General features: G+C 39.2%; 3 protein-coding genes and 1 pseudogene across 10 annotated transcripts in view; 1 reads left to right on the top strand and 3 right to left on the bottom strand.

Moving 5' to 3' along the window:
• Positions 1-5,619, bottom strand: part of SULT6B1 (sulfotransferase family 6B member 1) — a 30,843-nt gene extending 25,224 nt beyond the window's left edge. For 2 of the 5 annotated variants that reach the window (XM_054677391.2, XM_063788851.1), the window contains exon 1: positions 5,393-5,619. Coding sequence is in view for 1 of the 5 variants with exons in the window: in NM_001009157.3 (NP_001009157.2) it covers positions 4,905-4,952 (48 nt within the window). In the remaining 4 variants the exon portion in view is untranslated. Of the gene's footprint in view, positions 1-4,904 lie in introns of all 5 variants that reach the window. The other 3 variants (XM_063788850.1, XM_054677384.2, NM_001009157.3) reach the window with 3 other exon arrangements.
• Positions 1,057-2,777, bottom strand: LOC134807772 (large ribosomal subunit protein eL31-like; annotated as a pseudogene).
• On the top strand, positions 5,334-24,931 carry CEBPZOS (CEBPZ opposite strand). Of its 3 annotated transcripts, none has more exons than XM_063789143.1 (5): positions 5,334-5,397; positions 8,596-8,711; positions 9,943-9,987; positions 10,537-10,621; positions 24,856-24,931. In XM_063789143.1, the coding sequence occupies exons 2-4, from the start codon at positions 8,597-8,599 to the stop codon at positions 10,617-10,619; spliced, it is 243 nt and encodes an 80-aa protein (XP_063645213.1). In that variant the 5' UTR covers positions 5,334-5,397; position 8,596; the 3' UTR covers positions 10,620-10,621; positions 24,856-24,931. The 3 variants fall into 3 exon arrangements, with proteins under 3 accessions (XP_063645213.1, XP_016803856.2, XP_063645212.1); XM_016948367.3 differs by lacking the exon at positions 24,856-24,931 and adding an exon at positions 10,758-13,681; XM_063789142.1 differs by lacking the exons at positions 5,334-5,397; positions 24,856-24,931 and adding exons at positions 7,426-7,553; positions 10,758-13,681.
• Positions 10,616-24,998, bottom strand: part of CEBPZ (CCAAT enhancer binding protein zeta) — a 28,909-nt gene continuing 14,526 nt past the window's right edge. The window contains exons 8-16 of one of the 2 annotated variants that reach the window (XM_001166712.7): positions 24,883-24,951; positions 23,640-23,706; positions 22,612-22,709; positions 21,121-21,178; positions 20,633-20,829; positions 19,790-19,873; positions 11,883-11,941; positions 11,719-11,800; positions 10,616-10,798 (exon numbers count right to left, since the gene is read on the bottom strand). In XM_001166712.7, coding sequence (XP_001166712.4) covers positions 10,659-10,798; positions 11,719-11,800; positions 11,883-11,941; positions 19,790-19,873; positions 20,633-20,829; positions 21,121-21,178; positions 22,612-22,709; positions 23,640-23,706; positions 24,883-24,951 — 854 coding nt within the window. In that variant the 3' untranslated portion in view covers positions 10,616-10,658. Of the gene's footprint in view, positions 10,799-11,718; positions 11,801-11,882; positions 11,942-19,789; positions 19,874-20,632; positions 20,830-21,120; positions 21,179-22,611; positions 22,710-23,639; positions 23,707-24,882; positions 24,952-24,998 lie in introns of those variants that run through there. The other variant, XM_009442303.4, reaches the window with a different exon arrangement.

The raw sequence follows: 24,998 nt of genomic DNA, 5'->3' as shown, positions 1-24,998 counted from the left end.
GATTATCCCTTACATTACAAAAAGTCTTTGTTTCCCTCTGGTCAGGTAGAATTTAAGACATTGATTCAAACATGGTTGTTGTTTGCTTGCTTCTTAGTGAGTAAAAAACTTAAAAAGACAATGGGTTGGATCTTGTTCTGACACTAATGCCTGTAATTATAGGAGGATTTAGGAGGCTCTTTGGGATTGGTAATGTGAACTCTGATTCTTAGTTTGCCTAGGATTAGGTCAACCTGTTAACCTTACAGTTCTACATACTCAACTCTGAGTTGTCTGGCAAGCATAATGGAGGGAGGATACCAGCCATGAATAATTAAAGAATAACCTGTATCGTGTGATATGTTTGCACTGTCATACGTATGAGTCCAGGTGGGTCTCATGTTATATGAAGTCCTAGCTTCCTTCAGCTCCTTGCGTCTTACCCATATTGGAGATAAATTACTGCAGACCTATCAGGCTTTGCCAGCTGTGGCCTGGCTCATGCCCCAGAGGCAGCTGCATGGGAGGCTTATTTAAAGTTTCTTTCCGCCTAGGTGTGGTGGCTCACACCTATAATACCAGCACTTTGGGAGGCTGAGGCAGGCGGATTGCTTGAGCTCAGGAGTTTGAGACCAGCCTGGCCAACATGGTGAAACTCTGTCTCTACTTAAAAAAAAAAAAACTTGCCAGGTGTGGCGGTGCGTGCCTGTAGTCCCAACTACTTCGGAGGCCAAGGCAAGAGAATCGCTTGAATCCGGGAGGCAGGGCTTGTAGTGAGCTGAGATCATGCCACTGCACTCCAGCCCGGGTGACAGAGTGAGACTCTGTCTCAAAATATAATAATAAAAAAATAAAGTTTATTTCCTTGACATTAAAGACACCATGCCCTCTTACCTTCTTTTCCTTTGTTTTTTTCCAGTCTATAGACATTTACCAAAAAAAAAAAAAGAAAAAGAAGAAGAAGAAAAAGAAGAAAAAGAAGAAGAAGAAGAAGAAGGAGAAGGAGAAGGAGAAGAAGGAGAAAATATGAAAAGAAATGTCTAGGCTTTAAGGTGAAGATGGGAGAACGGACAGCAAACCTAGTACGTATTTGTTAAAGTGGAGGTCCCTATGGCCACTACAGAAGACTGGGATTTTAGCCTGCTTCTGTGCTTTGGAGAGAACTAGCATATCTTTCTAGTCATTTGCATCCCTCTACCAGAGTTAGTAAATCAGGCTAGGACCAGGAAGGCACTGTCGCTAAAGGACCCTTGGTAAAAGTTTCTACTGGAGTCTACACTTTTCCTGCTCCAAACCTTCTGGCCAAAATGTGTCTTATCTCAAAATGTGTTTGTGAAATCTATAGCGGGGTTCAGAGTGTGTAACAAATATTTATGGGGATGTCAAGCTTTGTGCAATACCGTTATTAGTTTATATATATTTTCCTGCAGAAATCATGACATTTCTATACAATTATTTTAGTCTTTCTTATAATTTCTGTTTTTTCGTGAAGGCAATTTTATAACTATTTGATGTAGTTGAAGATTCAGTGGTTAGTTCTCATCCACATTGACTGTCTGTAGTTTTTTTTTTTTTCGAGACAAAGCCTTTTTCTGTCACCTAGGCTGGAGTGCAGTGAGATCTTGACTAATTTTTTGTATTTTTAGTAGAGATGGGGTTTCACCATATTGGCCAAGCTGGTCTTGAACTCCTGACCTCAAGTGATCGGCCCATCTTGGCCTCCCAAAGTGCTGGGGTTACAGGCATGAGCCACCGTGCCTGGCTGACTATCTGTAGATTTTTGAAAGTGGTAACAGGTACATAGGTAATCAAAGTACAGAGCTTATTTGGTGAATCTTCATCCTCATTACATCCTCTGGACAGCTGCATGCGGATACAGTATGGGACATTCCTTATTCCTTTGGCAAAGACAACTTTATTGAGGCTGGTATCAATGCACATATCTGGAGTTCCCATCTCCTTCATTGCAAAATTTCCGGATCTCTTTGAGTGCCTGAGGGACATGCTTCTTGAAGCCCACTCTGTGGATGTGCTTGTGAATGTTGGTGTATTCTTGGGTCATCACCTCGTTGATGGCAGAATGGTCCATTTTCTTCTTGCCACTGTTCTTTGCAGGAGCCATTCTGCTAGGCCCAAGTTGGTAAAGCTTGTTATCATTTCTTTAAGCTTTTTTTCTCTTCTTTTCTTTTTTTCAGTCTGAACCATTCCAATGACCTTTTCTTCTTTCTCCTTCCTTCCTTCCTTCCTTCCTTCCTTCCTTCCTTCCTTCCTTCCTTCCTTCTTTCCTTCCTTCCTTTCTTCCTTCCATTTTTGAGACAGAGTCTCACTCTGTCACCCAGGCTGGAGTGCAGAGGCGCGATCTTGGCTCACTTTAACCTCTGCCTCCTGGGTTCAAGCAACTCTCCTGCCTTAGATTTCCGAATAGCTGGGATTACAAGCATGCTCCACCTCACCCAGCTAATTTTCGTATTTTTAGTAGAGATGGAGTTTCTCCTTGTTGGCTAGGCTGGTCTTGAACTCCTGACCTCAGGTTATCTGCCCACCTTGGCCTCCCAAAGTGCTGGGATTACAGGTGTGAGCCACCGCACCAAGCCCCAATGGCTTTTTCATCTTGCTTTGTCATCCTGGTACTTTTAACACTGATATTCTGGTATTTCAAACCAATGTAGTGGAGCCTTGCTATACAGTCTGAAAGTTTTTCTTCTCCCTAAATTCATATGTTGAAATCCCCAAAGTGACGGTATTAGGAGGCAGGGACTTTGAGAAGTGATTAGGTCATGAGGGCTCTGCCCTCATGAATGGTATTAGTGTCTATTTATTTATTTATTTATTTATTTATTTATTTATTTTGAGACGGAGTCTCCCTATGTAGTCCAGGCTGCAACTTCTGCCTTGTGAGTTCAAGCAATTCTCCTGCCTCAGCCTCCTGCGTAGCTGGGACTACTGGCGTGTGCCACCATGCCCAGCTAATTTTTGTGTTTTTAGTAGAGATGGGGTTTCACCATTTTGTCTGGGCTGGTCTCGAACTCCTGACCTCAAATGAGCCAACTACCTCGGCCTCCCAAAGTGTTGGGATTACAGGTGTGAGCCACTGCACCTAGCCAAGGATTTAAAAGAGGCCCCAGAGAGGCCCTTGCCCCTTGCACCATGTGAGGACACAGTGAGAAGCCACCACCTCAGAAACCAGAAAGTTGGTCTTTACCAGATGTTGAATCTTGTGCACCCTGATTTTGGACTTCCCAGTCTTTAGAATAATGAGAAACAAATTTCTGTTGATTATAAACCATCAGTTTATGGCATTTGGTTATAGCAGCCCAAGTGGACAAAGATAGGCCTGAAAGCTCAAGGCATAGTATCTTAAATGATAGTTAACAAAGTGTTTCATGGAAGTCATGGTGGGTGCTTGTAATATGAAAATATTTATGTGGATGAATCTTTAAAGATTATGGATGTACTTACTCCTTCCCCCTTCTCACTACCGTACTTGACTATTCTTTTTTTTTTTTTTTTAAAAAGAAGAAGGACAGGCATAGTGGCTCACAGCTGTATTTCTAACACTTGGGAGGCCAAAGAGGGAGGATCACTTGAGCCCAGGGGTTGGAGACTAGCCTGGGCAACACAGGGAGACCCTGTCTCTAAAAAAAAAAAATTTTTTTTAAATTAGGCAGGTATGGTGGTGACTGTCTGTAGTCCCAGCTACTTGGGAGGCTTGTGGCGGGGGGGCGGTGCCAGGGTAGGATTACTTGAGCCTGGGAGGTCAAGGCTGCAGTGAGCTATGACTGTGCCACTCAACTCCAGCCTGGGTGGCAGAGCAAGGCCCTGAAGAAGAAGAAGAAGAAGAAGAAACAAGAAAATGATGAGGCTGATGATTAGGAAAAAAGAAAAAGAAAAAAGATTGTGAATGTGTCAGTTGGAGGGGAAAAGGGAACTTCAGTGGTGTAGGGGTAGAGTTCTGAAAGTTTTGAGAAAAATAGTTAATGACAGTGAAAACAGTAACAGACAAAATAAAAAGCAACATAATGCAGAAAGGGAGCTTGTGAAAAAAGTTTGAGAGAAAGTCAAATTTATATTATTAAATAGAACCGAGGTTCAAGCCAGACACAGTTTCTATAGAGCAGATAGAAGAGATCAAGAGAATGTACAAAGCCCAGACTTTAAGAGGATACTAGAGAGGTCGATATGGTGGAAGAGGTTAGCGTTCTGGATCTGTGTGGATCTGAGTGATCTTGACTAACAATGACATGCTTTAAATCAATATAGTTTATGCATTCACATTTTTCACAATTTATGATGCTTTAGTTACACAGATGAACCACATGGGCTGGACTAGGGGTGGGGCGGGTGTTAGGAAAATTGGGGCAATCACAGAGCACCTTGCAGAGGCACTTCCTTTACTTGGCATGGACAGAGTTAGCTCCAGCTATCACCCCTTCTCTAAAACCTTTACAGATTCCTCGGATTAGAAGCAAGGCCCTTATCATTGTGTACTTTCCATCAGTTATTTGTGGTAAATACCCCTAACTAGACTAGAACTTCGATGAAGGTAGATCTGTGCCTGTTTTGGGTGTTCCAGGCTTTGTCTTGCACACGGTACTTCAATATACTTTTATATTCTTTTTCTCTTCTCTGTTTCCATGTCCCCTTCGCTCCTTCTCAAGTGTTACTTTGCAAACGAATTCTTTAGGGATCTGGCTAAAATGCAGTTTCAGATTCAGTAGTTCTGCATTTTTTTTTTTTGAGACAAAGTCTCACTCTGTCGCCCAGGCTGGAGTGCAGTGGTGCGATCTCAGCTCACTGCAACCTCCGCCTCCCGGGTTCAAGCGATTCTCCTGCCTCAGCCTCCCCGGTAGCTGGGACTACAGGCGCATGCCACTACGACCAGCTATTTTTTTTTAAACGTATTTTTAGTAGAGACGGGGTCTCACCGTGTTAGCCAGGATGGTCTCGGTCTCCTGATGTCGTGATCCTCCCATCTAGGCCTCCCAAAGTGCTGGGATTATAGGCGTGAGCCACCGCGCCCGGCCTAGTTCTTCATTTCTAACAAGTTTTCAGGTGATGCTTATGTTGGTAGTCCTCTGAGACTATCACACTTTAAGTTTCAGGGTGTTAGAAAAACGACCCAGAACAGGCTACACGTAGTCAGTTTCCTGGGTTTAAATGTGAATTCCGATTTTACTAACTGCGATTGTGGGCAGTGTAAGCCTCTTGCTTTCTCCGTAAAATGAGATACACTCAGCACCTGTTGCATGTGTTATTGCGAACATTCCGTAAAATATTATACATAGAGGGCAGTCAGGTTCGGGTCGCGGTCAGAGTACAATTAATAGTAATTACGAATGTGGGGGCGGAGCCGACAACGGAAGGGGTGGAGCGTCGCCAACCGTTGCGCATGCGCAGTCCCCCTTGAACGCACCTCAGGTAGGACTGTGGCGAGTGGCTTCACAAGGGCGGTCGGATTTCGGGGTCCCTAGTGCGACGAGAGTGGGGCGGTCTTCTGCGTGGGGCCTCGTCACAGTTCTGGGGGCATGTGGAGGATAGTCAGGTGTCACTGCCTTAATTCACTGGAGGCGTTTCCGGGTCGTTAGGCGGCCGTGGTCTGGCGGCCGGGCCGTGCTCCGTGCGTGCCCGCGCGTGTCGCCTGCAGGCCCGGGCCTAGCGTTCCGCGGGCTAGGGGAGAGCTGAGGGCAGCCGAGGGCACCAGGGAACCGGGGGAAGCGGGAGCTGGGTGGGACCGCGGCAGGAGCCGGGAGCCGGGGGAGCGGAGGCGGCCAGCTCTCGGCCTCTGTTGAAAAGTCGTCCTCTGCACAGCTAGACTGGGAGAGACGTTGCTGCTTGAAACCGCGTAGCCTAAGCTGGGAGGCCGCCCCTCCCAGGGAAGCAGCCCCGATTCCCTGGAGCGCATCCCGGGATAAGGGGCTTCCGACCCAGCATTGCACATTTGGCTTGAGCTTGTGTCCCCGAGTCAGCGTCTCAGCCCCGTGTGATGTTAACTGCATGACACACAGCCCTGCGCCGAATCTGTCAGAGGCGGCTTCGTGTTAAACTTCATCTAAACTTATCGGAATGATGCCTTTCCCTGTGCTGGGAAGGCAGGCGCTGGTCTGCCGTGTCTCCCTTGCCGCAGCTAGTAAACCTCACTTCTTTGTGGGTGGACAGGTGTGTCCCTGGTGGTCTGTAGCAAAGGAACTTGAAGTTTTATCAGCCTCCTGAAGCCGACAGCCTCAGTGCAAAACGTATATGTATTTTTAAAAAGCTAAATACTTTGTTGTACGGTGTTATTTGGAGGCAGCTATGCTCACCACTATACACCAAGGTAGCCGTACAGTATTATTCGCACTTTTCTTTTCTTTTCTTTTAACCCTGGCCTACAGATGGACTTTATTTCTTAGCATCACCCTCTCTTAAAACAAAATTTTACTTCGATTCCTTGAATAATGGAACTGGCTGCAGGCGGTCTTTGTTCATCCCTTGAACGTTAAAAATAACCCCAAGAGGCCGGGCGTGGCGGCACACGCCTGTAATACCAGCACTTTGGGAGGCCGAGGCGGGAGGATCACTTGAGGTCGGAAGTTAGCCTGGCCAACATGATGAAACCTCGTCTCTACTAAACATACAAAAAATTAGCCAGACGTGGTGGCACACGCCTATAATCCCAGTTACTCGGGAGGCTGAAGCAGGAGAATCACTTGAACCCGGGAGACGGAGGTTGCAGTGAGCCGGGATCGCACCACTGCACTCCTGCCTGGGAGACAGCAAGACCCAGTCTCAAAAAAATAAAAATAGGCCAGGCGCGGTGGCCCACGCCTGTAATCCTAGCACTTTGGGAGGCCGAGGCCTGTGGATTGCCTGAGCTCGGAGCTGGAGACCACCCTGGGCAACAGGGTGAAATCCATCTCTACTAAAATACAAAAAATTTGCTGGGCCTGGTGGTGGGAGTCCCAGCTCCCAGCTACTGGGGAGGCTGAGGCAAGAGAATTGCTTGAATCCGGCAGGCAGAGGTTGCAGTGAGCCAAGATCGCGCCACTGCACTCCAGCCTGGGCGACAGAGCGAGACCGTGTCTCCAAAAATAAAATAAAAAAAAATAACCCCAAGAGAGGCATCTGTACTGAGCATGACTTACTTTCTGTCAGTCATGTACAGCATTGTAGTGAATGGAGCAAAACAACTGTCCCTTCCCACCACTCAACTGCCTCTTAGTTATATATGAATTACTTTGTAAATTTCTTTGCTTCATTTCTTTTAAATAAGAATAATAAAGTTTTAATCTTTTGGTCCCCAGGGTGATCACATTATTAAAATGAGGGAATTTGGGGGGTGGTGGGGAGGGCCACCTGGTAAAATATCAGCAGAATAATCCTACAAAAGGAAGGTTATTTGATTATACCCACCCTCAGGCATTGAAAAGGGGTCGGAAGTGAATGGAGTAAACACCTGACAGCAGAGAGCTGGGATTGAGAACAAAAGAGCACACACAGGACAATAGAAAAATCTGAAAAACAAGTGGTTCTCCTCTTCTGGACTTTGAGGTTATAAGGAGGCTGACTAAAAACTTGAGTTTACATTAATGTCTTCAGTAAGTCTTATATTCTATTTTCTTAGCTTGTTATCTTTAATTTGAAAAAGAATACTGATACAAACGCTTTTTCCTGATTAGCTTTTAAAGGAAGACAATCAAGATCTAACCGGTCTGTAGTTTTGCCACTTAACTGGTTCATCACCCAATCAGTTTCCACCCCCTGCCCCTATTTGTATAAAAATTACTGCGTGTCTGCGAAAGGGCAGATTACTGGCTCATGCCTGTAATCCCAGCACTTTGGGAGGCTGAGGTGGGCGGATTGCTTGAGCTCACGGGTTCGAGACCAATCTGGGCAACATGGTGAGACCCTGTGTCTACTAAAAATACAAAAAATACAAAAAAATAGCCAGGCATGCCAGTGGTCCCAGCTGCTCGGGAGGCTGAGGTGGGAGGATTGTTTGAGCCCAGTGAGCTGAGATTGTGCCACTGCACTCCAAATGCCTGAACTATGGCATAGTTTAGTATATGTTGTATTAATAGTTTAGTATATGTTGTATTATTAGTATGTATCAGTATATAGGATATATATACTATCTATAATATATAGTATATGTAATAGTGTATGTTGTATTAATAAATGAAGAACTCCAGCCCTTTAGAAAGTGTAGAACCACTTGAGAAAGATCTTACTTTTGTACGGCACTTTACAAAGAGCTGTTTACATATTGTGTCCATTTAGATTATTTCTTAATTCCCAGTGCAGCTAAAAAATTAACTTATCTTCCCCATTCTGTTTTTCTACACAATTAAATAATTTTAGTTCCGTAAATTGTTCTTTTTACAACGCTTTCTTGCATTTTCTCTCTTTCCTGTGCTTTATCCAATTTTGTCTTTGGTTCATCATGCCCCTCAGGCATGGAGTTTGAAAACTAGGTAGGTAGGATGTCTAAACCAAAAAAGTATACCATAGTATTGGTCTTACTCCCATACAGAGAAGCCATTCAAACTGTGGGAATGAATTTGAGTTATTAGAGAAATGATAATAGTAGTTTAAGTATGTTCATTCAGGTTTACACATATCTGTTATTGTTAAATTTAGGATGGCCCGTACTTTGGAACCACTAGCAAAGAAGATCTTTAAAGGAGTTTTGGTAGCCGAACTTGTAGGCGTTTTTGGAGCATATTTTTTGTTTAGCAAGATGCACACAAGCCAAGGTAATCATAATTCTGAAGTTAATGCTTTCTAAAGGGGTATAGTTTTGCTAATCCATTTTATGTGTTAAATGGCAATGGCATGTTTGGAGAAATTGGTTCTTCAGATTCAAGATATTAGACATTTTTAGGGGCAGAACAGGAATCAAAGTATTCATTATTGTGGACTAGATCACTCTCACTTCTCCCTTAAAAATGTTGTTTGTGGGCTAAGGAAAAAATTTCATACCTCCATGGATTTTACTATTGTGGAGGATAGAGCAAGTGTCCTTGGTCTGGCTTAGTTTGGGAGCACAGATGGAGGAAACTTAGCCTGCCCATTATACTTCATTGTTTGGTAGACTAAGAAAGTAACTGGTATTGCTGTTTTCTGAGTAACCAGTTTTCTCAGGCTATAGTATTCTTCCCGGGCATCAACAGTGGGCACTAAAAGACTTTCACATGCTATGGCTGAAAGTGCTTTAACATTTTTCTTGGGGAAATTTTATATTAGAGCCCTCAACTTTTTAAATTAGGAAGTGATTTTTCCCTAAAATAGGGAATAGACCTGGCGTGATAGCCATCTTTGAAACTTGCCACAGTCTTCCTCAGCATACTTTGTTGGAATGCTGTACCAAGATGCTACTGGATACTCACAAAATCCCTTTTCTTTTAAACTCTAAGGAAGGGTATTAAAAAAACATCCCAACAGTATTTAAAAACAAATTAAAGCTTGGGATCAGTTTTAAAAAGTGGTCATGGCTGGGTGTGATGGCTTGCACTTGTAATTCCAGCACTTTGGGAGGCCAAGGTGGAAGGACTGCTTGAGCTCAGTCTGGGCTAAACATAGCAAGACCCTGTATCTTAAGAAAAAAAAAAAAAGTGCTGGGCATGGTGGTGTGCTCCTGTAGTCCCAGCTACTCGGGAGGTTGAGGTAGGAGGCTCCCTTGAGCCCCATCCCAGCTACTTGACCTTGGCTGACGTAGGAGGCTCGCTTGAGCCCAGCCCAGGGGGGTCTAGGCAGTGGTGGATTGTGACTGTGCCACTGTACTGCAGCCTGGGCAACAGGGAGAGAGATCCTGACTCAAAAAAACAAAAGGAGATCGTTCCTGGATTACCAGAAAGACCTTAAAACAAATTTCTAATCTATATGGTTCCCATCATATGGACCCTAAAGCTAGCATTAAATTGTGCCTGTGTTAATATAATGAATTTCTGTTCATATCTAATTTCAAGACATCATTTTTTCCATCAGATTTCAGGCAAACAATGAGCAAGAAATATCCCTTCATCTTGGAAGGTATGTTTTTCCTTAAGTAAAAATAAGTATAAAACAACTTCTTCAGGTAACCTATAAATTATGTAGTAATTTCTTTACAAGGAATTTCTAACAATACTATTCACATCTATTTTAGTTCTTCTGAGACTAAATTCTCATCTATTCTAGTGAGAGGAGAATTAGGTAATGGGCTGGATTCTGAATTCTTCTAGTGGTTAAGAATGTAAACTCTGTAATCATTCATATATGAGGTGATAGAATCAAACCACAGTTTAAACCTTTGGTTTTAAAAGATCAGTTTCATCTCAGGTTTGCTAACTTCTTGGAGCTGTCTCTTTCTCTGTCAAGTAGATAAAGACTGAACAAGATGACATCATGTAGTTAGACGAAATAGTGCTCATTACAATGATCAGAGATGCCAGGACTTATATGTGAAGTCTGTAATCCTACTGTCCTCTTTTTCATTTTGTTATGTAGCAATATGGAAAAAAGAAGTTGTTTTTTTCAATACATTTAATTTTAACAATGTTTCCACATGACTTTATAAATGAGAGCTATTTTTATTTATAGTTTATTACAAATCCACTGAGAAGTCTGGAATGTATGGAATCAGAGAGCTAGATCAAAAAACATGGTTGAATAGCAAAAATTAGATGTAAGTAGAATTTTAATCTATAATTTACATTAATAACTCATTTCCTTTGCTTTTTAGTTTTTTGAGTGGTTTTAATCCTCTTCTTTTTAAAATGTTTCTTTTTCTTGATGATACTTTTTGCATCTCTGTTGTGTAGCCAGTCATCACGTTCAGCCTCCCATCTAAGCTGTTTGAGACCTTTGAGAGAAGAAGAAAAGATGAGTGTACTACCACACTGTAGACTCTTGGTGGTCCCACAGAACATGCTGCTGAGTCACAGGAACTTCTAGCCTGCCTTGGCCTGCGGTTTCCCACCCACTATACAAACCCACTGCTTGCTTGTTGCTTTTCTTCTCATATTTATTGTCAAAGATTAATGTTTCAAAAAGAAATGACTAAGGAAGGAAAAGAAACAAATGCTCTAAAGATTTTCTCTCCCCAAGCACTTTTACTGGTGAAATAAAAACCAGTAACAATCAATATCAGAAATAGTTAAAATGTCTATAAACATGTAAAGTTACTTAGCAAACTCATGCTATATAAAAATGGCCCACTTCCCTAAAAAAAAGTAATTTTTGTAGTCTGCAAGGTTTTTTTTTTTTTTTTGCTTTAGTCTAAATACTTGTTAATCTTACATGTTCTCCTGAGAGAAGAAAAAGCCATTCCTTTCAGGTTGTAAAGTACCATGAAAAGGTCTTTCAAAAATATTCCTATCAGCCAGGCACGGCGGCTCACACCAGTAATCTCAGCACTTTGGGAGGCCGAGGCAGGCGGGTCACTTGAGGTCAGGAGTTCGAGACCAGCCTGGCCAACATGGTGAAACCCCCTCTCTACTAAAAATACAAAAATTAGCTGGGCGTGGTGGTGCATGCCTGTAATCCCAGCTACTTGGGAGGCTAAGGTAGGAGAATTACTTGAACCTGGGAGATGGAGGTTGCAGTGAGCCAAGATCATGCCACTGCATTCCAACCTGGGCGAGGGAGTGAGATGCTGTCTCAAAAAATAAATAAATAAATAAATAAATAAATAAATAAATAAATAACAAAAATTTCCTATCTTCTGAAGTTCCAAGCCAAAGCTATTTTTAAAACATCAATAAAAAAATTTAAGTTACTTACTTGCATTATCTTTGTTAGCCATGGCATTCATGCCAGTGTTATCAAACTTGGATCCCATATTTTCATCCAATAGATGGCCAAACTTAAACAAAAAAGATAAATTTATTAGAAAACTAAAAATAATGTAGAATAGCTAGCTTGTTAAAACAGTACATTAGCCTTACCTCTTCAGCAGATACAAATAGGCTGGAATCATTTAAGTTTCTTTTCTTTTTTCTTGGCCCTAAAAAAAATTGTAAGTCTACATTATTCAATTATAAATCTAATGATTTTAGAAAAATGCAATGCAACATGATTTTATTTTAAAAATTATACTTGGGTAAAAACAATTGCAATAATCTTCTAGCACCATTGGGTAGCTGGCATTTAAATATAATTTAAGAGTTAGTATATAATATTTTCAAAAAGCTAACAACATCCTAATAGAACTGTTCAGATGACAAGAGTGTCTTCTTGCTTTTCAGATTTGGCCACTGATCGAAGTTTTACCCATAAGGGAAATAACATAGTATCAAGCAATAGTAAAATTATCAGTTTGACATGGATGGGTTTTGAAATACTTAAAACATAAAATTTAGTTCAGGGGTCTTTAGATTGTAAAGAAATTGACTGAAAGTATGTTTATTATGCTATAAATGAAGTTCTGTTTATAACACCGAAAGAGGTTCTCCTTTAAAAAAAAACTTATCTGTAGTACTGAATATATAAACTTTTCCTGAAACAATTATTCAAACTCTGCATCTTTGATATCAATGTCTCTAGCAGTAGTAGAGCCATATTTTAAAAAGAGCTTTACTAAATACAGATCATAACATTCAGCTGTTTTAAGTGTATTAATGCATTTTGGTAAATTTACAGACTTGTTCAACCACAACCACAGTCTGATTTTAGAACATTTCCATCAACTTCAAAGATCCCTGGTGCCATTTGTAGTCCTCCAACCCATCTCTGATCTATCTTGTTTCTATGACTTGCCTTTTCTGGCTATTTCATATAAATGGGATCATATGACATGTGGTTTCCTATATCTGACTTTTTTCATTTAGCATAACGTTTTTGAGGCTCATCCATGTTGTAGTACTCCATGCCATGTTGTGGGCTACATAATATTCCATTGTATGGATATACCACATTTTGCTTATCAGTTAATGGACATTTAGGTTGTGTCTGCTTTTTGGCATTAATAGTGTTGCTGTGAACAATCATGTACAAGTCTTTGTATCAGAGCCACTTTTGATAAAATAGTTTCTAAAACATTTCATCTTGATTTTTATTAAGGTGATATGTATGTTACTTAACAGCTGTATAATACACATTTGCATGCATTAGGAAGTTTTTTTTTTTTGGGTTTTATTCATCCTGTAGTGATGTATCTGTGACCTCAACGAGCAGGCACTTCTGTACTGTACTGGTTTCTTAAAGTTTCTTTTATCCCGCCCCACCCCCAACCTCAGCCTCAAGTATGTAACACCATGCCTGGCTAATTTTTGATTTTTTTTTTTTTTTTTTTTTTTTGAGACAGAGTCTCGCTTTGTCACCAGGCTGGAGTACAGGGGCGTGATCTCGGCTCACTGTAACCTCTGCCTTCTGGGTTCAAGCGATTCTCCTGCCTCAGCCTCCCAAGTAGCTGGGCCTACAAGTGCGTGCCACCACGCCAAGCTAATTTTTTGTATTTTTAGTAGAGATGGGGTTTCATCATGTTGGCCAGGATGGTCTTGATCTCTTGACCTTGTGATCTACCTGCCCTGGCCTCCCAAAGTGCTGGGATTACAGGCGTGAGCCACTGCGCCCAGCCATTTTTGATTTTTTGTAGAGATGGGGTCTCATTGTGTTGCCCAGGCTGATTAAAGTTTCTATAAGGTATGTTTATTCTTAAGGATATCTACTCTAACACCTGTAAATGTAGGGTGATCAATTAGTAAATTAATAAATCTGAATCAATTAATAAATCTGTTTAAAATTCCTTGCCTCTTTTTGTTTCAGTCAATTCTGTTGGGTATTCTTTAATCTGCATCCCAAACTACTATCAATTGAGATCTGAAATCCTTTCAGGCTAATGTCTTCTGAAACAGTACTTTACTATTTGAAACAAGCTCAGAGCATCTTTTTTAACATTAAAAAATTTTTTTCTTCTCCTCAAATTCCTTTTACCAGCATCTTTTAATAAAAGGCTCAGTAGAACTTGAAGTAAAGCAACACTTTTCTGTGGGATGCTCTTGAGAAAAACTGCCTATATCTCATCTTATGCTAATATTAAAACATGATCTTAGATACTCAAGGGAAGACAAAATCTGGAAGAGAACATGTTATAATTTAAATATGTATCAGTTAAATCATAGTTATTACGGGACTAAGAAATTGACAGCAGTATTTGATGAAAGAGCTGATAAAATTTTGTAGGCGTGAGGCTCTGAAAGACTACTACCAATATGTAAATGAAACTTTTTGTCAGGCCTCTGAGCCCAAGCTAAGCCATCATATCCCCTGTGACCTGCACGTACACATCCAGATGGCCGGTTCCTGCCTTAACTGATGACATTCCACCACAAAAGAAGTGAAAATGGCGTGTTCCTGCCTTAACTGATGACATTATCTTGTGAAATTCCTTCTCCTGGCTCATCCTGGCTCAAAACCTCCCCTACTGAGCACCTTGTGACCCCCACTCCTGCCAGGCAGAGAACAACCCCCTTTGACTGCAATTTTCCTTTTATCTACCCAAATCCTATAAAATGGCCCCACCCCTATCTCCCTTCACTGACTCTCTTTTCGGACTCAGCCCGCCTGCACCCAGGTGAAATAAGCAGCCTTGTTGCTCACGCAAAGCCTGTTTGGTGGTCTCTTCATACAGACGCGCATGAAACTTTTTAGAACATTATTATTATTTAACTTTGCAGATCTATTTTTAGTCATTAGTATTTAGCAGTAAGCAGAAGCCAGAGAGGCACTGGAGGCAAAGTATGTACAGTGCTTTCTACATTTTTATCAAAAATCTTAAGACTGTCACCTGATACAGCACTTTTTTCTTTTATTAGCACCTTGTGTTACACTGTGAAGCAGAATCTTGTAAGATAATACTTTTAAAAAACAATTAGCAGAAAGAAGAGTTCGTATCATAATAAAGGAGCATGGATTATTGCAAAGGTCAAATGGCAAATAATGGTTGAGAAAAGAAAAAGATAACAGGTGTCTGAAAAATGGAAGGCTTTTATAATTGAATGGTTTAAAAATGAATGAGCAGAGATTAGCATGTGAATCTCTGGACTACGTAAGGAAGATCTGCATTCAAATGTGAGTGGGCACCATCCAATCTGCTGGGACCCTGGAGAGAACAAAACAGAGAAGAGGCAAACATGTTGATCTGCTGTGCTGAGGAGGAAAATGGCAGATAAGGGGACAGGACTAACGTGCAGCTCCCACATGGACGGACAGAACAGCGTGTGGCAACGTGTTTAGTTTCCTTAAAAGGTATCCAACAAAACCAAGCTTCCTAAATGAAGAAGAGATATCTATGCTGAGAATTCGCCACTACCAAGCCAGCGCTATAAGAAATGCTGAAAGGAGTTCTAAATCTTTGTTTTTTGTTTGTTTTTTTGAGATGGAATCTTGCTCTGTCGCCCAGGCAGGAAGGCAGTGGTGTGATCTTGGCTCACTGCGACCTCTGCAATGGGTTCAAGTGATTTTTGTACCTCAGCCTCCTCAGTAGCTGGGATTATAGGGGCTTACCAACATGCCCGGCTAATTTTTGTATTTTTTGTAGAGATGGGGTTTTGCCATGTTGGCCAGGCTGGTCTTGAACTCCTGACTTCAGGTGATGTCCGCCTGGGCCTCCCAAAGTGCTGGGATTACAGGTGTGAGCCACTACACTCAGCCTAGGAATTCTAAATCTTGAAACAAAACCTTGAAGTACACCAAAATAGAGCCTTCTTAAAACCTAAATCTTACAGGGCCTATACAGTAACACAATGAAAAAACAACAAAATCAAAGTATTCAAGCAACAACTAGCATGATGAATAGAACAGTACCTCACATCTCAAATACTACGTTGGATGTAAATGGCCTAAATGCTCCTCTTAAAAGATACATTTGGACCACCAACCAAGAATCTGCTGTGTTCAGGAGACTCACCTAACACATAAGGACTCACATAAACTTAAGGTAAAGGGGTGGGAAAAGATATTCCATGCAAATGGAAACCAAAAGCAAGCAGGAGTAGCTATTCTTATATCAGACAAAACAGACTTTAAAGCAACAACAGTTAAAAAAGACAAAGAGGGACATTACATACTAGTAAAATGATTAGTCCAACAAGAAATGTCATAATCCAAAATATATATGCACCTACCACCAGAGCTCCCAAATTTATAAAACCATTACTACTAGACCTAAGAAATTAGACAGATGGCAACGCAATAATAGTGGGTGACTTCAATACTCCACTGACAGCCCTAGACAGGTCATCAAGACAGAAAGTCAACAAAGAAACAATGGACTTAAACTATACCCTAGAACAAATGGACTTAACAGATACCTACGGAACATTCTACCCAAAAACTGCAGAATATACATTATTTTCATTAGCACACAGAGCATTCTCAAGGATAGACCATATGGTAGGCCACAAAAGAAGTCTCAATAAACTTAAGAAAACTGAAATTGAATCAAGTACCCTCTCACACCACAGTGGAATACAACTGGAAACTAACTCCAAAAGGAACCCTCAAAACTATATACAAATACATGGAAATTTAATAATCTGCTCTTGAATGATCTTTATGTCAACAATGAAATCAAGATGGAAATTAAAAATTTTTGAACTGAACAATAGTGACACAACCCATCAAAACCTCTGGGATACAGCAAAATCGGCACTACATTTAGTAAGTTCACAGCATTAAATGTCTACATCAAAAAGATAAATGAAACAAAAAGCTGGTTCTGTGGAAAAATAAAGAAAATTAGTAGACCATTAGCAAGATTAACCAAAAAAAGAAGAGAGAAGATCTGAATAAGCTCAATTAGAGACAAAATGGGAGATACTACAACCGATACCACAGAAATACAAAAGATCATTCAAGTCTACTATGAACACCTTTATGCACAAAAACTAGAAAACCTAGAGAAAAATGGATAAATTCCTGGAAATATACAACCCTTCTAGATTAAACCAGAAATAAATGGAAACTCTAAACAGACCAATAACAAGTAGCACGACTGAAATAGTAATAAAAAAATTGCCAACAAAACGAAGTCCAGGACCAGATGGATTCACAGCTGAATTCTATCAGACATTCAGAGAACTGGTACCAATCCTACTGAAACTATTCCAAAAGATAGGGAAAGAGGGAATCCTCCCTAAATCATTCAATGAAGCCAATATCACCCTAATTCCAAAATCAGGAAATGACATAACAAAACTAGAGACCAATATTCCTGATGAACACAGATGCAAAAACCCTCAACAAAATACTAGCTAACCGACTCCAACAGCATATCAAAAAGATAATACACCATGATCAAGTGGGTTTCTTGCCAGGGATATAGGGATGGTTTAACATACGCAAGTCAATAAATATGATATACCACATAAACAATTAAAAACAAAAATCATATGATCATCTCAATAGACGCAGAAAAAGCATTTGACAAAATCAAGCATCCTTTATGATTTAAACCCTCAGCAAAATTGGCATAGAAGGGACGTACCTTAAAAGTAATGAAAGCCATCTATGATAAACCCATAGCCAACATTATACTGAACAGGGAAAAGTTGAAAGCATTCCCCCTGAGAACTGGAACAAGACAAGGATGCCCACTTTCACCACTTCTATTCAACATAGTACTGGAAATCCTAGCCAGTGCAACTGGACAAGAGAAAGAAATAAAGGGCATTCATATCAGTAAAGAGGAAGTCAAACTGTCACTATTCACCGATGATATGATAGTATACCTAGAAAACCCTAAAGACTCATCCAAAAAGATCCTAGATCTGATAAATCCAGCAAAGTTTCAGGATACAAAATCAATGTACGCAAACCAGTAGCACTGCTATACACCAACAGCAACCAAGCTGAGAATCAAATCAATTACTCAACCCCCCTTACAACACCTGCCAAAATAATAATAATAATAATAATAATACTTAGGAATACACCTCATCAAGGAGGTGAAAGATCTCTAAAAGGAAAACTACAAAACACTGCTGAAAGAAACCACAGACACACACAAATGGAAACACATCCCATGTTCATGGATGGGTAGAATTGATATTGTGAAAATGACCATACTGCCAAAAGCAATCTATACATTTAATGTAATTCCCATCAAAATGCCATCATCATTCTTCACAGAACTAGGAAAAAAAATCCTGAAATTCATATGGGACAAAATAAGAGCCTGCATAGCCAAGCAAGACTAAACAAAAAGAACAAATCTAGAGGCATCTCATTACCTGACTTCAAACTATACTACTAGGCTATTGTTACCAAAATAGCATGGTACTTGTACAAAAACACGCACGTAGACCAATGGAACAGAATAGAGAACCCAGAAATAAAGCCAAATACTTACAACCATCTGATCTTTGACAAAGTAAACAAAAACAAAGTGGGGAAAGGACACCCTATTGAACCATTGGTGCTGGGATAACTGGCAAGCCACATGTAGGAGAATTAAACTGGATCCTCATTTCTCACCTTATGCAGAAAACTCAAGATGGATAGAAGACTTAAAGGTAAGACCTGAAACTGTGAAAATTCTAGAAGATAACATTGGAAAAACTCTTCTAGACAATGGCTTAAGCAGAGTTCATGACCAAGAACCTAAATGCAAATGCAACAAAAACAAATAGATGGGACTTAATTAAGCTAAAAAGCGTCTGCATAGCAAAATAAATAATCAGCAGAGTAAACAGACAACCCACAGAGTGGGAGAAAATCTTCGTAAACTATGCATCTGAGAAAGGACTAATGTCCAGAATCTATAAGGAACTCAAAAAAGTCAGCAAGAAAAAAACAATCCCATCAAAAAGTGTGTTAAGGATATGAACAGACAATTCTCAAAAGTTATACAAATGGTCAAGAAACATATGAAGAAATGCTCAACATCCCTAATTATCAGGGAAATGCAAATCAAAGCCACAGTGCAAACCACCTTACTCCTGCAAGAATGGCCGTAATTTAAAAATAAAAAAAATTTCAGATGTTGGCGTGGATGCAGTAATAAGGGAACACTTCTACACTGCTGGTGGGAATGTAAACTAGTACAACCACTATGGTAAACAGTATGGAGAGTCCTTAAAGAACTGAAAGTAGAACTATCATTTGATCTAGCAATCCCACCACTGGGTACTACCCAGAGGAAAATAAGTCATTATATAAAAAAGACACTTAAACACACAGATTTATAGTAGCACAATCTGCAATTGCAAAAATATGGAACCAACCTAAATGCCCATCAACTAATGAGTGGATAAAGAAAATGTGGTATACATATACCATGGAATGCTACTCATCCATAAAAAGGAGAGAAATAATGGCATTCGCAGCACCTTGAATATAGCTGGAGACCATTATTCTAAGCGAAGTAATTCAGGAATGGAAAACCAAACATTCTATGTTCTCAGTTATAAATGGGAGCTAAGCAATGAGGATGCAAAGGCTTAAGAATGATATAATGGACTCTGGGGACTTGGGGGGAAGAGTGGGAGGCAGTGGGGGATAAGAGTACACATTGGGTGCAGTGTACTGCTTGAGTGATGGGTGCACCAAAATCTCAGAAATCACTACTAAAGAACTTACCTATGTAACCAAACACCCTACCTGTTCCCCAAAAACAACTGAAATAATGATAACAAATTTTTAAAAAGTGAATGAAAAGATGATCCAGAGATATCTGAATGTGAGAAACAATTCAAAATGTGGAAAATAATTTCCACTTAACATCTTTCTTAAAAAGAACCCCCCCCACCCCTGAATTTTATTAACCAAATTTAGGAGAGTTCATTTCCCAAAATGATAATGACACCTTTCACATGGACACTGCTTTTAAAAGATATTAAATGCATTTTCTTACCTTGAAATGAGCCAGCAAAGTCAAAATCATCTGTACCTTTTCTCTTGCTTTTCTTAGTACTGACTTTGGAGTGGACTTCAAGTTCTGTTACATGAAAAAATTTGCTAATAAGCAATTTAAAAACAATAAGACTGGAAAATATTACTCCAAGATATGCTAAAATCTTTATTCTGATGGTAAGGCACTATACTGCTATTCCATGTGGGTTTTGTAATTCCACTAGCATAGGCTTGAGGACAGACTGAGAAAAAGACTCTAAGAATTGGCACAGTTCTAATATTTTGTGCAAGTACAAAATTTTCTAAATAGCTTCATTAATAAGACCAAATAATATAAAACCCCTTAAAACAAGAAACTTCTGCTGTGGTTCAGAATAAGTAGAAGAATGCTGGGCAGGCATGTGCATGCTGGAGGTATGTGAAAGGACAAAAAGGTCAGACAACAGTCTAGAGACAATTCTGGGTGTTCCTTGCTAATTTACAAGATAAAATATTCACCTTCATCTATGCTGGGCTATGATGAATACTGATTAACTTTTATAAACTGCTAATTACTATTAAAAAATGGCAGCATTTCAGCTCAACATGTATTGTACAGAGAAACTAGCTGCTGGTTAAAGTAAAAGTCCAAAGCTCAAAAAGCTGCTTAAAAGAAAACACACATAATACACAATAAAAACCCTTCAGCTCCAAACGAGAAGGGAAAAGGTCCCTTTAAGTTTCTGGCTGACATGAGTATTAATTTGAATACAGGGCTATATTAAAAACCTTTAGCAGAAAAACAAACTTAAGGCTAAGGAAGTGAGGAAGACACAGTTTATGTCTTATTTTAAAAAATGCTTACCTGGAACGCGCTCACTTTCATCATCTAACACATCCATGAATGTTCCTCCATCTTCATCAACTTCAGCAAATTCTTCACCATCCATACTTCCTAAAGAAACTTCATCGTCATCCAGGTTACCAAGTTCATCATCACTACCTTCTGAATCTTCATCTAATGTTTTATCCTTAGCTCCTTTTGTTCTCTTTTTCACATTTCTGGAAAAAAACACAACTTGTAATACAAGAGGAGGTAGTATTTTCTAAAGTAGTGTTTTGCTGACTACTAGGGCAGCAGGCTATTAAATGACTCAGAAGGAGAAAGCTTTGCAGACTGCTCAGAGTCAATAATAACGTGCTTTATAAAGGTCAAAGATGAAAGTACTGTATCCACTTCCCAAACTTGACTACATTTCCCCTTTATCATATAGTTCTGTGGTCTACTGTTCTGAGGGACAACAATTTGGGAAATGCTAGAAAAATAGGAAGGAGAAGATAGAAGTATGTTACCCAGCAAAATCCATATCATCCTTTCCAGAGCTGAAACAGTTATCATCTTCAAATGTGTCTGCCAGAGAATATAGAAATGTGAGATACAACAAAGAATGACAAGCTTGACATACATCTTGTATCTGAATCAATTATTCTAAGTCATGATTCTGCTGTTTATGACAAGTGAACACCAAAACAATATAAATGTTAGTTGCTAGTGTGTCTTAATAATGTATACAAACCTGTGAAATACTGATCTTAGTTAAATCCCAAAACTAAAGAAGGATCCAGTTAATTTCGGCTCTTTCTACAGTTCTTTTATGGAATGAGGATAAATATCAAATAAAATGATATTTAGCAATTGTGGTCCTTTTTACTCTATTAGAACTACTTAAGTGCTCATTTTTAATAGGTGTGATACAATATGTAACATCTCATGCTTGTAATTCCAGCACTTTGGCAGGCCGAGGTGGAGTGATCATCAGCCTGGGCAACACGGCAAGACCCTATCTCTATTAAAAAAAAAAAACAAAAAATAAACGAGCCGGGCATCATGGCACGTACCTGTAGTCCCAGCTACCCGTGGGGCTGAGGCAGGAAAATCGCCTGAGCCCAGAAGGTCTAGGCTGCAGGGCTGCAGTGAGTTGTGATTGTGCCACTGCACTCCAGCCTGGGAGACAGAGAGGGCCTGTCTCAAAACAAACAAACAAACCCCCCAAAAAACAACAAGAAAAAAATATGTAACGTGAAATCAGTGTAAGTCTTTCCAATTTACCATGTTTTTTGTTTAAGTCTATTAAGTTTCAATCAAAATTTCTGTAGCTCTGTGGATTAAAGATAAAAAAGATCAAACAGTAGACTATTGCTATCAATTAGTACTGATATACTATAATAGATTATGAATAGTAAAAAGGATTTCTTTTTCACATGAGATTTGGCTGTAACAATTGAATAGAATTAAGCAAATATAAATGTTTTCTTATATAGACTATCCAAAGCACAAATCATGTATTTTTCTGGTGCAGATGTGGGTGAATTACCATATATCATAAAAATATTTCTTTTTTTTTTTTTTGAGACAGGGTTTCACTCTGTCACCCAGGCTAGAGTGCAGTGGCGTAATCTTGGCTCACGGCAACCTCTGACTCCTGGATTCAAGCAATTCTCGTGCCTCTGCTTCTCGAGTAGCTGGGACTATAGGTGCGTGCCACCATGCCCAGCTCATTTTTTGGGGTTTTTAGTAGAGACAGGGTTTCACCATATTGGCCAGGCTGGTCTCTAACTCCTGACCTCAAACGATCTTCCTGCCTCGGCCTGCCAAAGTGCTGGGATTACAGGTGTGAGCCACAGCGCCTGGCCCCAAATATTTCTTAATCTTCCACTGTTATTTGCATGATATTCTTAGCTAAGTGATTTTTTAAAACTAAGGCCACTTCTCCCACTAATGTTCCATGGTCTATTAACACATAGTAGTAGATTATTTTACAAAGAGTCAACAAAACAAATTACCAATCAGCTCTTCAAATTCTTCATCATCCACGTCTTCTATACTTTCTTCATCTGCATCCCGTTTTTGTTTCTCTTTAACAGCAACTTTTTTATAATACCTATAATATTCATGTTATATATTTGACAATTTTATTAAAGGTCTAATCTTACTATAATCAAAGCACCTATGACCAGTGGCAAACCACAACTGTAAAATCTTAAGTATACTCAATTGGAAATAAATGACTGAAATTTCTATCTAATATACAAAAAATAGTTTAACTCAATAAAAAGTAGCTGGAATCTTTTAAGTGTAATACATTTCAAAGATAATATTTTATCAGCCCTATTCTTATATTAGAATACAGCAAAACTTAGCCATTTACAGATGTAATCAAACCCTCAAAATTATTCATTCTAAATGATTTTAAAAAACAAGCCAAATCAAACCTAATTAACCAGTCAACCAGATGAGATAAGAGGTACTTTACTACCCTAAGGCATTAGGTTATGATACTAGTTGGTTTAGGACTTATTTCTATAACAGTGCACTGAATTTTTCTGAATCCATTCTAAGGGCCATGGTCTGGATAAATTACCCATCAGTTATCACTACATTAAACTTAAAGTATTATATTAAAATCTATATTAAAGGTAGATTTTAAGTCTATAAAGAAAATTATTATAAAAGGAAATTAAAGGCTACATTCCAAAAAGAAGCATAAAACAAAATTTATATGCTAAATTAACAAAACTCCCAAATTTACTTTAGTTTTACTAAGATATATTAAGATTAGCAAAATGACTGATTTGTAAATTTTCTTAACAAACATAGACATATCCTTTGATCTTTTCAAAATATGCTGATTAGATTTCATAAAATGAAGCATTTAAAACTAAGGCCACTTCTCCCACTAATGTTCCATGGTCTATTAACACATAGTAGTAGATTATTGAAGTAGATTATTTCATAAAATGAAGCATTTTATGAAATCTAAACATTTAAATTTTAGCAGTTTCCCCAAATGAAACTATACTATGTATAGTACCTGTGGAAAAACACTTCATCCACTGGTATTTGGCTTTCTTCTTTTGCAAGGAACTCCTTACTGTTCACTACAAAAATAAATTTAAACATTTTAACTTAATATAGCAATCCCCTTTATGTTACTCAAGCTCTTAAGACAAAATACAGCATAATCTGTAATTCTAAAAATCTCAGAATTGTGAGGAAGGTAGACAGAAGGGACTCTGGAGTGCAAGGGACAATCTCTGAAAAAGTCTGTGTGAAGACCCCCCCAACATTTGAAACTTCACTGGCTACAGCATAAAGTAGGCAGTACATAGCTGTCAGTGCCGTTACAGTGAAACAACAGGGTTCTCTTGCTGTTCTTCAATTGCATCCAGGACCCAACTTTCAAGAGAAATAAAAAATTCAAAGAGTTATTTTAATAAATAATCACTTTAAACTTGTCATTTTCTGCTCAAAAAATGACAAGCTTGCCATTAATGCTTGCCATTCTGGGAATAAACAGGAAGTTAACAGAGTTTTCCTTTATACTGAGGAAAACTAAGAAATAAGGAACTACAAGAAATCAGTTTTACCTCTTCAGAATAAAAATTGCTGACTCATCCTGAGTAAAAGGAGATTTGGCTTTTAATTCTAACTTACTAACTGTGGGTAAGTCCTTTTACATCTCTGGACCTCTGTGAAGTAAGTCACTGGAAATTAAATGATCTATAAGGTCTAATTTAATCCTGGTCTCTGAACAAAAGGGAGATGAGATCTGGTATGCAAAGAAATGTCTGCTTTGAATACAACAACAGACTCAGATCCAGAAGATGGCTAGCAAATACAGAAGTAGGTTATTAAGTTTAAAATGATGCTCTGTGACAAAACCAGCTGTGGGTTTTTGTGCTGCTAAGCTGATATTAGAGAGCTTTAAGATGGTCTGAATTGTAAGCAATAATAATTATATACATAGGGGTTGTTGATGAAGCTATGGATGATAAAATGGTGATAACTGTCAAAGCTGGGTGATGGTAATGGGGGGGTTCATCATACTATTTTGTTTATTTTGGATATGTTTCAAATTTGCTGTAATAAAGTTAAAAAAAAAAGGCCCAGTCAGATACAGTAGATTTAAGAATACCTATTCTTGGGAAAAAAGATGGATAATGTCTTTGATGCTCAGGTTTTATTCTCATAAATTAGAACAAAGAATAATACAATTTATGCATCTTTGTCTTATATTGTCTTTTCAGTTTCAACTGTCTAAGCTTTATACTTACCAGGAAGATGACGAATATCCTTAATAAAATGTTTTCTTTTCGGCTGCATCACAACACTATCTGTGTTTTCTGAAATGTAAAATTACGACAGTATAATGCAAAACCTAGTTATAAGC

Source organism: Pan troglodytes, chromosome 12 (genome assembly GCF_028858775.2).
Source record: "Pan troglodytes isolate AG18354 chromosome 12, NHGRI_mPanTro3-v2.0_pri, whole genome shotgun sequence".
NCBI classification, from domain to species: Eukaryota; Metazoa; Chordata; class Mammalia; order Primates; family Hominidae; genus Pan; species Pan troglodytes.
The sequence above is the reverse complement of the archived record's forward strand: the minus strand, read 5'-3'. Positions and strand labels throughout refer to the sequence as shown.